The sequence below is a fragment of the Bombina bombina genome, chromosome 1, assembly GCF_027579735.1.
Source record: "Bombina bombina isolate aBomBom1 chromosome 1, aBomBom1.pri, whole genome shotgun sequence".
In the NCBI taxonomy this organism is placed as follows: Eukaryota; Metazoa; Chordata; class Amphibia; order Anura; family Bombinatoridae; genus Bombina; species Bombina bombina.
The window spans coordinates 1,263,890,783-1,263,904,326 of record NC_069499.1 but is presented as its reverse complement, the minus strand read 5'-3'; the positions used below and the strand labels follow the sequence as shown (position 1 = coordinate 1,263,904,326).

Sequence of the window (13,544 nt, the reverse complement as noted above, 5' to 3'; positions counted from 1 at the left end):
ACAGACGAGAAGTGCAAAAATAATCACACCTTAATTAATAGCAAAAAATAATAAAAAAGTCCACAAATCAAATAAGCCAGGAGTCAAAACCAGAGCTGGTAGTCAGACGAGCCGAGTTAGGAGCCAAAGCGAATAGTCAGACGCGCCGGAATCAGGAACAAGGAAAACAGCAGAGTCAGGAACAAGACAGGGATTAGGAAGGACGTCAGGCAGCCAGGTAATACACAGGAACTCTCACAAACAGGTCTGAGACAACGCAAAGGCAAAGCATACTGAACAAAGGCCCTTTAAATAATAAGTGATGACATCACAATTGAGACTGCATCCTGTCTCACATGGATGATGCACACCAGTCTGGCCATAAAAGGAAGTGTAGGAAATGAGCAGCATCCCCTACAATGCACCATAGTCAGGAAGAGAGGTGAGTAAACTGGCTGCCAGCAGCACATGGCAAACAACAGGGAAAAAACCCTGACAGTACCCTCCCCTCACCGACCCCTCCCCCGCGGGAGGACAAAAGGCTTATTGGGGAAACTAGCATGGAAGGCACGGAGGAGGGCGGGAGCATGAACATCTGTTATGTCTCAGTATTGAAAAGGCTTATTTTTAAAGATTACCCTTAGTGTTAGTAAGGGGTGTGTTGCTCTTTTATGTACCAAGCAGGTAATAAAGGTTAAAATTACCTGAATAGACAAAGTGAGACAGATAATATGAAATCTTATAAAGAACAACTGGATCTTGTGTTCAAAATAAGTTTGTGAACATATATAAGTTCAGTATGGAGTTCTTAGGAAGAGGTAGAAAATGAGTTACCAACTTTGAGTTGTTTATAAATCACGTCCGTTCTTCACGCACACACAATCACTCTAAAATATGTACAAAGTCCCATCAGTCAATCTCTCAAGATATGCAGGTTATGTAGAGTAAACCTCGTTTATAGGCTTGTATCTGTAACAGGTTATTGCTCCAATAAGTTTAAGCGCAACAGAATCTCTCAAGTAGCTAGAGTACTAGTATATACATGAATAAGGCAGTTCCAATAATCTTATTACTAAACTTAGTGCCGTATATGAGAGTCAACTGAGCCGAAAATATCACATAAACAGTTCATTTGCGGTATTCATTTAGCCATATGATACCCGTTACATGAATAGTATGGGGAGTCCTGAGAAGTGACCAGCGTCAGCGGTCAGTGAGCTGTGTGTGCGCGTCTTAGTTCTGGGACGCGGAGGAAGTAGATCCGGTAGCATAGGGATACCAAGACAGACTTAGATTCGGGACATAAGTTTTTAGTATGCTGAAGGATAAATATCCGTAGATTACTTGTAGTAAGATAGCATGAAATGCTAAAAGGCTGAAGATAGACCTGAAAAGGAGAACAATTAACGAACTCCTAAGCGTAGCTGTAGAGCTTCAATATTCAGGCCAGGTCTGGTTGTGAGAGCTGCCTTAATAAAGGGAGGATCATGAGATGGGAGGGGATACTCCTTAAAAGGTGTATCACAACATCAGAGGAGGGAACCCAAGAACGCTACTCCGGACCGTAGCCCCTCCAGTGAACCAAATACTGTACACGGCCCCTGGACATACGAGAGTCAATAATGCTGCTGACCTCATACTCCTCATGGTTGTCAACAAAGATAGGACAGGGACGAGGCAACACAGTGGTAAACCGATTACAAACCAATGGTTTTAAGAGGGAGACATGAAACACATTGGAGATGCACATAGCAGGAGGAAGGTCAAGGGCGTAGGCCACAGGATTAACCCGTCGGAGTATTCGAAAAGGACCAACATAACGGGGAGCCAATTTATTAGAAGGCACACGAAGGTTCAAGATGCGGAAGGACAGCCAAACTCTCTCACCAACCTGGTAGGAAGGTGCGGGCAGACACCTACGATCAGCCTGGAACTTTTGGCGCTGCATAGAACGATGAAGGCAATCCTGAATCTGCACCCACGTGGAACGGAGTTGCCGGAGATGCTCCTCCAAAGCCGGAATACCCTGAGATATGAATGAATCGGGCAACAAGGATGGTTGAAACCCATAATTTGCCATGAACAGGGATAACTTGGAGGAAGCATTAATAGCACTATTACGAGCAAACTCTGCCCAAAGTAACAGTTCAGACCAATTATTGTGGTGATCCGAGACATATCAACGGAGGAACTGTTCCAGAGCTTGATTAGATCGTTCCGCAGCCCCATTGGATTGAGGGGGATATGCCGAGGAGAAGGAAAGCTGGATCCCCATTTGAGCACAAAAAAAAAACACAAAAATCTGGAGACAAACTGGCTACCCCGGTCCGACACTATCTCCTTGGGTAACCCATGTAAATGGAAGACCTCCCGGCCAAAAATCGAAGCAAGCTCCTGAGCAGTAGGCAGCGTCATCAAGGGAATGCAATGTGACATTTTCGAAAAACATTCAACCACCATAAGGATAATAGTATTGCCATTGGAAACAGGGAGCTCAACAATAAAGTCCATGGAAAGATGTGTCCAAGGACGCTCACCATTAGCAATAGGTTGAAGAAGACCCACAGGAAGACGTCGAGGAGTCTTATTCTGTGCACAAACTGAGAAGGAGGCAACAAACGCAGCAATATCAGAACGAAGACCTGGCCACCAGAATTGACGAGTGACAGACCAAATCATTTGGTTCTTACCTGGATGACCTGCGGCTTTAGGATAGTGGTAAGTGTGCAAAGGTTTAGTTCGAAGATTCTCAGGAACAAAACACAACTAGGTTTCTCATGAGGTGCATTGGTTTGTGCAGCCAGGATCTCCTCCCCCAAGGGAGAAGTCAAATTAGTACGTATGGTAGCCAAAATATGGTCAGGAGGTATAACAGGAGTAGGTACAGACTCCTCCTTGGACAGAGGCGAAAATTGTCGAGAGAGGGCATCAGCCCTAACATTCTTACTAAAATGGAAGGAGTACTCGGGCGCCAGCTGACAGAGGCTAGGTGTGGTTAAAAGGGCGATTTAATACAATATATTACAATTTACTACAATATATCTCATGGATCCATGATTCAGTACAGTGCAAAATAAATTAAAACCATGAACAATAAAACAATGTTGATAATCTAAAAACAATAGAAAAACAATAAAAATGAGTTCACAAAGCAATCTCCTCAAAAGGGTTAGATGAGGTCAAAAATCTACTCCAGTAGATTAAAGGGTGGTGTCCAGAAAATACATCCAAACAGAAATGTCAAACTAAATGTGTCCTAGGTAGAAAAAATCTTAAAAATCCAAATACATCAAGTGAAGGATATCCACAAAATAAAAAGGTGGCCAAAATTAGAATTGAAAATGTGTGCTTGAAAAATAAAATTCCAAAAATTGAGTGTTTCTTTAAAAAATAGGTGTTTGAAAAATGTGTACAAAAATTATATCTAAATGCTGCAAAATGTGGTCTGTGTGCAAGTGATAAACAGTGGTTAATCAAAGTCCAAAGTTTGTAACAAAGAAACAAATAGTCTAAATAGTGGATCTATCTATCCTTGGTAGACCCTTGGCATAATCTTTGGATTTTTGACCTCATCTAACCCTTTTGAGGAGATTGCTTTGTGAACTCATTTTTATTGTTTTTCTATTGTTTTTAGATTATCAACATTGTTTTATTGTTCATGGTTTTAATTTATTTTGCACTGTACTGAATCATGGATCCATGAGATATATTGTAATATATTGTATTAAATCGCCCTTTTAACCACACCTAGCCTCCGTCAGCTGGCGCCTGAGTACTCCTTCCATTTTAGTTCACTTTCGGTGAGAGCTAGGTTTCACCAACCTCAGGCCTATAGGTGTGTGTTGGCGCTTTGAGTAAAAACAACACCTAACATTCTTACTACCAGGCAGGTAGGAAACCACATAATTAAACCGAGACAAAAATAGTGCCCATCTGGCCTGTTGGGGCGACAAACGTTTTGCTTCAGATAGATAAGTTAAATTCTTGTGGTCAGTAAGAATGAGCACTGGCACACTAGTACCCTTGAGAAGATGCCTCCATTCCTTGAGTGCCAAAATTATGGCCAGTAATTCCGTCGCCAATTTCATAATTGCACTCCGCTGGAGACAATTTCTTAGAGAAGAAACCACACGGATGCAAGGAACCGTCAGGCGTAGGAGGTTGAGACAAGAGGGCACCTACTCCAGTCTCAGATGCATCGACCTCAAGAACGAAAGGCAGGACAGGGTTAGGATGAGCCAGAAATGGAGCGGCAGCAAAGCCAGTCTTAAGACTATCAAAGGCCTTAATGGCAGTAGGTAACCAATGGAGTGGATCAATCTCTTTACGGGTCATGTCTGTGATAGGTTTGACCAAGGAAGAAAAGTTTTTAATAAACTTTCTATAGTAATTGGCGAACCCCAAAAAACGTTGAATAGACCAAAGACCAACTGGGCGAGGCCACTGCAGAACTGCAGATAACTTGTCAGGATCCATGGAGAACCCTGCAACGGAGATAACATAACCTAGGAAGGTTACTTGAGTCTGATGGAACTCACATTTCTCTAGTTTACAAAACAGGCCTTTCTCACGTAGCCTCTGAAGAACCTGTGTAACATCAGAACGATGAGCCTCAAGTGTGGGTGAGTGTATGAGGATGTCATCTAAGTACACCACAACACACTGTTGCAACATGTCTCATAGGACATCATTAATAAATTCCTGAAAAACAGCAGGAGCATTACATAGGCCAAAGGGCATAACAAGATACTCATAATGCCCGCTCCTGGTGTTAAATGCCGTTTTCCATTCGTGACCCTCCTTAATCCTAACGAGATTGTACGCTCCTCCTAAATCAAGTTTAGTAAAGACCGTAGCTCCCTTGAGGCGGTCAAAGAGTTCCGTAATGAGCCGAATAGGGTAATGGTAAGACGATTAAGACCCCTATAATCGATACATGGTCTTAACTCGCCACCCTTTCTCTTCAAAGAAAAGCCAGCCCCTGCAGGAGAGCAGGATTTGCGGACGATTCCCTGCGACAGAGCATCAGCAACATACTCCTCCATAGCACAATTCTCTGCAACAGACAGAGGGTACACCCGGCCCGAGGAGGAATGGCTCCGGGTTGCAGGTGTATGGCACAATCTTAAGACCAGTGAGGAGGCAACGTACCGGCATGCACCTTGTCAAACACGTCTAGGAACTCTCGGTACTCCTCGGGCAATTGAGATACCGAAGAAGTGCACAAGACTTTAACTGGTTTCCGAAGACAAGTGGAAATACATTGCTGGGACCACGACAAAATTTCGGACCTGCGCCAGTCGAGACTGGGATTGTGCTTTTGGAGCCAGGAATAACCCAGAACAACCGGAAAATGCGGAGAGTTTATCACCTGGAACTGGAGGGTTTCAAAATGGAGAGCCACAACAGCCATGAACAATGGAACAGTTTCGTGAGTAACGAGTGCGAGCTGAAGGGTCCTGCCATCAATGGCCTTAATAGCAAGCGGAACAGACCGAGGCAAAACAGGAATGGAGTGCTTTGATACAAAAGCACTGTCAATGAAATAGCCCGCAGCACCGGAGTTAACAAGAGCCTGAGGGACTATGGAGGAGTCCACCCAGGAAAGTACAACCGTGACCAAATGTTTCTCCTTAAGTGGTTCCGGGGACGAGGATAAACCACCCAAGGTCTGCCCCCGACAGGACCTTATGTGCGAGTGTTTCCCGGCCGTGTAGGACAAGACTTCAAAAGGTGGCCCTGTAACCCACAATAGAGGCAAGCCCCTCCCTCCTCCTAAAGGTCCTCTCCGCCGCAGAGAGACGCGTAAATCCCAACTGCATTAGCTCAGCAGTACCTGGTGACTCAGGACCAGGAGGCATGGGAGGAGAGGGAGGCATGGGTGGGAACGAACACGTAGGAGACAACAGAACAGGAGGCTTCCGCAAGCGCTCCTTGAAAGAGGGCATCTCTCCGAGTCTGATGTCAATTAGGATAAAAAAAAAAAAAAAATGCCAATGCCTCGAGATCCTCTGGTAAATCTCTGGCAGCAACTTCGTCTTTAATCGCATCAGAGAGTCCATGAAAGAAGGTGGCAACAAGGGCTTCATTGTTCCAACCTACCTCTGCGGCAAGCGTACGGTACTCAATAGCATACTGAGCAACAGATCTTGTACCTTGCTGAATAGATATGAGTCGTTTAGCAGCAGAGGAGCAGCGAGCCGGAACATCAAATACCCTTCGAAAGGAGGCCACAAATTCAGGGTAATTTGAAATCACAGGTTTATTAGTCTCCCACAAGGGATTAGCCCAGGCAAGAGCCGTGTCAGAGAGAAGTGAGATGAGAAATCCCACCTTAGCTCTGTCAGAGGGAAACGCCTGAGGTAACATCTCAAAGTAAATGCCCACCTGGTTCAAAAACCCTCTGCACTGAATAGGATCGCCTCCATATCGCTGAGGTAGAGGTGCAGAACCGGACATGCTCCTGGTAGGCATAGGTGCAGCAGCAGAAACAGGAGCAGCCATAACTTGCGGGACACTTTGGTCCAAATGTGCAGTGCAAGTCAGCAGGGCTAGTGCAAATTGATCCAAACTGTGATCCTGTTCATCCATCCTGGAAATGATGGCAGGTAAAGGTGGATTATTAGCACCATCAGGATTCATGGTCTTTGCGTAATGTCAGGGTCCCAGGAATCAGACTGAGACGAGAATTGCAAAAATAATCACACCTTTATTAATAGCAAAAAATAATAAAAAGTCCACAAGTCAAATAAGCCAGGAGTCAAAACCAGAGCTTGTAGTCAGACGAGCCGAGTCAGGAGCCAAAGCGAATAGTCAGACAAGCTGGAGTCAGGCAGCCAGGTAATACACAGGAACTCTCACAAACAGGTCTAAGAAAACGCAAAGGCAAAGCAGCAGTGATGAGTGGAGCTATATTATTCCATTGTTGAAACTATTGGACAATGGAAAACTAATAAAGACGCAGGACATTGTTATGTTTATCTTAATGCACAGCTTACAGACTCAGAGTGGAAACAAATTTGTAAGCATACAAAGCAGTCAATTTCCCTGTCAATATTGAAAATGAACACTGAAGTACTACTTAGGTGGTATTTAACACCAGCTAGATTATCATTGGTCTACGGAGTTGCCACTAGCACGTGTTGGAGAGGATGTGGGAACCGAGGTACACTCTACAACATGTGGTGGAAATGTCATTTTATCTGTCCATTATGGCAATCAGTCGAAACGCATTTTCACTTAAAGGGACAATAAACCTAGCAAATAATGTAATATAAATCTGCACATAGTGCAGAATTATATAACATTAGCTTAGTGCCAGCTTTCTAAAGCAAAGAGTTAAAGAGATATTTTACTACAAAAACAGAACGCCACTCCTGGCTCTACTGAGCGGGTCTGTTTTTTTTCTCCTACACACATCGCGGCAAGAGGTCTAATCACAGCCAGCCAGATCACGCTATTAAACTCAATGTAGCTCGCTCCAGCTTCCAGACCAGAGCGGAAGCGAGCTACAGTAAGTTTAATAGCGCAATCGGACGCTCTGTATTTAGACAGCGTTCCTGCAATACGCTCGGCTTAAGAGAAGAAAAAAAAAAAAACAGACCCGTTCAGTAGAGCCAGGAGCGGCATTCTGTTTTTCGCAGTAAAATATCTCTCTAACCCTTTGCTTTAGAAAGCTGGCGCTAAGCTAAAGTTATATAATTCTGCACTATGTGCAGAACTATATAACATTATTTGCTAGGTTTACTGCCCCTTCAATATTCAATTACCATTTTTCCAAAATCCTAAGAATAGTGTTGCTAAATGAATTGCTAACAGACATGTAAAATTAGGAATAAATTAGCAAAGTCCCTAATTGCTAGACATTGGAAAACACCACTTACCCCAACAACAAAAAAGATGTGCCTAGACAGAACTAATGAATTAAACCACCCTCTCTTTTGCTACAAACCCTCCCATCTTTCGGCATTTGCGACACAGCCCGCTCATGGTTCTCCTCCTGTCTAACCATACTTTTAACATAGCCTTTTCCGGTGCATCATGCCCCTCTACCACTTTCTGTTGGGGTACCACAAGGCTCTGTCCTTGGCCCACTTTTCAATCTATACGTCATCATTAGGTTCCTTAAAAAAAATCACGGGTTTCAATATCTCTATACTGATGAAACCCAAATCTACTTTTCTGCACCAAATCTATCCCAATCCTTGCTAACTTGTGTCACTGTCTCTCATATTTCATCTTGGATGTCCTCTCACTACCTTAAGCTACATCTTTCAAAAACTGAGACACACCACCCCCTTCTTCCAAAATCCCCACCCCCATCTTTCTATAACTTTTCATAATAGCAACATTACCCCAACCACGCACGCTCAATGTCTTGGGGTCACACGACTCAGATCTCTCATTCATTCCTCACATCCAGTCTTTGGCCAACTCCTGCCATTTCCACCTTAAAAACCTCTACAAAATGTGCCTCTTCCTTACACAAGACACAGCTAAGATATGCCACTCATTTCCTGCCTTGACTATTGTAACTCCATCCTCTCTGGTCTTAATAGTTGCAGTCTCCTTTACAATCCATAATAAATGCCTCTGCCAGGCAGATCTTCCTTACATGTCCTATAGCCTGCAGAATAAAACACAAAATTCTGACTCTGATATTCAAGGCCCTCAATGGCACTGCTTCCCTCTATATCCCAGACCTGGTTTCCACATATCCTCTCTCATACCCTTTGTGGTACTAATGACCTCCTCCTCTCCTGTTATCTCCACACATTCCAGTCTACAGGACTTCTCCAAACTGTCCCCTATTTTGTGGAACTCTCTGTCTCGCACCACAAGATTGTTCCCTAGTTTGGAAAGTTTTAAGCGCCCTTTAAAGGAATGCATACAATATATGCTAACCTTTTCTAAACTCAGTCCTCCCCTCCTTTGTTATCCCTATGAACCCCTTAGCATGTAAGACTACAAGCCTATCTGGTAGCTAGTAGATCACCATCATGAGAGCTGATTTATACAACAGCTTAACTCTTGGCAGGGCCATTTACCTACTTGTTCCTTATAAATGTCACCTTGCATATCATAACTCTGTTTATAGCACTGTGGAATCTGCTGGCGCTCAACAAATAAATAACTATTATTAGAATATGGCTTATTAAAAAGCAATAAACTAATAAATTTCCTGGATGTTGCATTATTTTGGGAGCAATCTCTGCCAGAAACTTAAGGGTTTAGTTGTTATCTCTCCAGAGCTTGGTAGAAAATAGTGGGTCTTTTCCCCCAAGGGGGCTAACTCAAGATGCTTGGGACTACCCTCCTCACATCAGTCTCTTGCCCTCATGTTTTCCTTTCTCTCCTTCCCTTTTACAATAAAGGCTCTGCTAGAGAACATTAGCAAGGTTTTGTTGAGATAGGACGATTGGAGTTGGACCCAGATTTGAAAAAGCTTATTGAAAGCGTTCTTGAATTTCTTCCACTGATCTACAGAAAAGTCAATGCTAACAGCAAACAGGCTTTTGAAAAGGTTTCTACTTGCATTACCCATTACTGTTTGAACAAACCTAATCACTACTGTTCAGTTTTGCTTTAGTATAGTCAGACAATTATCTGGAGTTATAATAGAGAAGTGTACGCATAGTTACATTGTATAAGTTTGAAAGCGCTATTGTGTTTGTATGTAAACGGTTTCTATGCTGACAATGTCTAAATAATGTTTATTAAAAAGAAAAAAAAAAAAGCTGTAGGAAAGAATTTTCCTCCAAAGCCTGAGGAGCATTCGAAAATTACTGAAAAAAAAAGTGGAACTTGATAAACTGCGACTGGATGCCATCAGGTTGACGTGTGGAAGACCTCGGTGTTGGGTGCCTCTGGATGATGGATAGTGGGAGAGGTTTTATATAATCTGGCTATTCTGTTCAATATCCAATAGATTTCCCTTGCAAAATATGTTGAAAATACAGAAGACCTGGAAAACGGAGTGTTTTTTTTTTTCCGGAAGATTTGACAGAATAGTGGATTCCCTTCACTCCCAGCAAAATTACATTGCCATACAGCTACCCAGCCTATTTTGCTAGAGTCTATCCCAACAGAGAAATCCAAGTGTCTGAGCTGGCACCATGTGACTTTTTCATGTTAAACTATCAGTGGCAAAATAGAAATTGCAGATTATCTCTGTAGGGGAACAATCTTGCAGAAAACAGCTGGAGAGAACCAGAATATCATCCAGCTAATGGATGGCAAAGAAGAACCTTTGCCATAATCAGTTTGTGGCTCTTCATTTCAGTATCCCAGCAGCATCTCCTTTGTGTTTACAATTTTCAATGGCAAACCTTATAAACTGTTAGGAGCCTCAGCGATAGGAACATAATAAGCATCTTTAAGACCTATTGATGGCATGTAAGCATTAACCTGTATCAGTTTCATAACTAAAAGAAAAAAAAAACATTTTGCACATCAGGTAAATATTTAAGGCCAAAGACCAAAAACTAGCCTCCAGGAACATCAGAAAGAAACAAATAAAAACCCTGGAACCTCTGAGCCATTGGAATAACCTGTTCTGAAAGAAGCTTGGTATTTAATGTTTTCAGGTCCTGCAGGAGTGATGATGTCACCCAGCCAGCAAGATAAAGAAGGTATGTTTCTGAATTCTAGATGATTTCCTCTAGCAAGAATCTCGAGAACCCATGCAACTGAAATGGTTGTCATCCAAATATTGCTAAATTTAGCAATCTTTACTCCCAACAGAGGCTCCTGGGTAGGCACACCGTCACTGCTTATTGGAATTCTGAAAGGAAACTTTGATATGTCCTCTACCCTTGAGGGGCTTGGGTTCCACTCTTAGGAGTTTCTTTAAAAGATCTTGTGAACAAAAACATATACCTATAATAATAGAAGGCAGCTCTATGTCTAGATGCTTGAATAAGGAAAGGACTGTTACCTTCATAGCGCTTAGCTATCTGCAACTTCTTACCAAATATCACATCACCAAAGAGAAAATTCAGGATATTAACAGAGTTTAAGTCAGCATCACAGTACCGTAACCAGAGTACCTGCTAGAGGGTCCCTTGCTCTGTCCACCACTGAGATGGAAAGAACTCTAAGTGTAGAAAGGCACTGGGCAAAAATTAACTTTCTAGAGGTAAAAGGGGAGGACATTTTCAGATTCTGACCACACCCCTTCACAGGGGCTTCTCACTGTTAAGTATTACCAGGAAGAGCAAAGTTATGGATTATTTTTAAAAATGTCCCTTTAAAGCTTGACTGATAATCATTTTTATAACCTACTAAATCATATCAATCAAAAGTGAATGAAAAATTGTTATTCAATAAGAGCATATGTAAAATAATCTGTAAACAATAGATCCTATAAATGCTTGCTTTAAGTTAATATGCAGCAACACAAATTGATAATTCATCACAAAGTTTCTATCTCATCTTAAATGCACAACTCTTAGAGGATTTGTTAACGTTTAATGTCCTTTTACTTACTGATTTAGCAGTAACTTTGTGAGTTCCATATAATAGGGACTTGGCATTGGGGTGAAAGTTTCTTCCCTGCGTTCTTGGTCTCGGATTGCTTCCAGCTTCTCTATAAAGAACGTAAGATCCATTACTGCCTTAAAAAAGAAAATCTAATGGTAGAATAAAGTAACATTTGTAAATTGTTTCAACATAAAAAGGTTATCAGAACGCTCTAGGTCATACACTCACCGGCCACTTTATTAGTTACACCTTGCTAGAATCGGGTTGGACCCCTTTTTGCCTTCAGAACTGCCTTAATTCTTCATGGCATAGATTTAACAAGGTGTTGCAAACATTCCTCAGACATTTTGGTCCATATTGACATGATAGCATCACGCAGTTACTGCAGATTTGTCGGCTGCACATCCATGATGCAATCTCCCGTTCCACCACATCCCAAAGGTGCTCTATTGGATTGAGATCTGGTGACTGTGGAGGCCATTGGAGTACACTGAACTCATTGTCATGTTCAAGAAATCAGTTTGAGATGATTTGAGCTTTGTGACATGGTACATTATAATGCTGGAAGTTTCAGAACATGAGAACACTGTAGTCATAAAGGGATGGACATAGTCAGCAACAATACTCAGGTAGGCCGTGGCATTTAAAAGATGCTCAATTGGTACTAAGGGGCCCAAAATGTGCCAAGAAAATATTCCCCACACCATTACACCACCACCCTGAACGGTTGATACAAGGCAGGATGGATCAATGCTTTCTTGTTGTTTACGCCAAATTCAGACCCTACCATCTGAATGTCACAGCTGAAATCGAGACTCAGACCAGGCAACTTTTTTCAATCTTCTATTGTCCAATTTTGGTGAGCCTGTGTGAATTGTAGCCTCAATTTCTTGTTCTTAGCTGACAGGAGTGGCATCCGGTGTTGTCTTCTGCTGCTGTAGCCCATTTGCTTCAAGGATCGACATGTTGTGCGTTCAGAGATGGTATTCTGCATACCTTGGTTGTAACGAGTGGTTATTTGAGTTACGGTTACCTTTCCATCATCTTAAACCAGTCTGCCCATTCTCATCTGACCTCTGGCATCAACAAGGCATTTTCGTCCAAACAACTGCCACTCACTGGATATTTTCTCTTTTTCGAAACATTTTCTGTAAACTCTAGAGATGGTTGAGCGTGAAAATCCCAGATTAGCAGTTTTTGAAATACTCAGACCAGCCCGTCTGGCACCAACAACCATGCCCCATTCAAAGTCACTTACATCCCCTTTCTTCCCTATTCTGATGCTTGGTTTGAACTTCAGCAAGTCGTCTTGACCACGTCTAGATGCCTAAATGCATTGAATTGCTGCCATTTGAATGGCTGATTAGCAATTTGTGTTACCAAGCAATTGAACAGGTGTACCTAATAAAGTGGCCGATGAGTGTATTTACTACACATTGTGTGCAGCATACATTAGTGGCATCTTTACAACACTGAAAAATTTGAACAAATTCAAGATCAATGGATCTTAAAGTTATGGGTTGGGAAATTCGCTTTACATAGTTAACTCCCTAGCTTACTCATTTGTGCTGTTGACAGGCATCCTCTGGCCAAACGTTAAAGGCACAGCAATGTCAAAACTAAATGTTCATGATTCAGACAGAGCATGCAATTTTAATGAATGTCTTCTCTATAATCGAGAAAGGGATATAAATTTGTTAACTGTGAGCATTCCCACACAGAAGCTGCTTTAGATTTTTTAAGCCACCAGGGACTAATACACTATATATTATTCACTGAACTGTGCACACACTCACAATGTTGATAACTTCATAAAGGTATCGTGCTTACAGGTCACCTCCAGAGGTGTATGAAGAAATTGCTGAGCACTGGGCTGAGTAGTGTCCCCATTAGTGTCCTAAACAAGATCATACTTACATATGCTAAAAATGGACAAACGCACATACACAAGCACACAAATTCTCACGGACGCACACACAATCCTGCATAAACTACCACATGCACACCAGTTTATAGTATTTAGATGGGACCTCTGAATCTGGGGGTCTGAAGGCAATAGTTTCCTCTGTATCCCTAGTTATAAT

The 13,544-nt window shown here is 42.2% G+C and overlaps 1 protein-coding gene across 1 annotated transcript in view; it reads right to left on the bottom strand.

Moving 5' to 3' along the window:
• The window catches only part of GINS2 (GINS complex subunit 2), a 74,787-nt gene that overhangs the window by 30,482 nt on the left and 30,761 nt on the right, over nucleotides 1–13,544 (bottom strand). Inside the window, exon 3 of the mRNA XM_053700984.1 lies at nucleotides 11,467–11,566. Within this exon, the coding sequence (XP_053556959.1) occupies nucleotides 11,467–11,566 (100 nt within the window). The remainder of the gene's footprint in view (nucleotides 1–11,466; nucleotides 11,567–13,544) is intronic.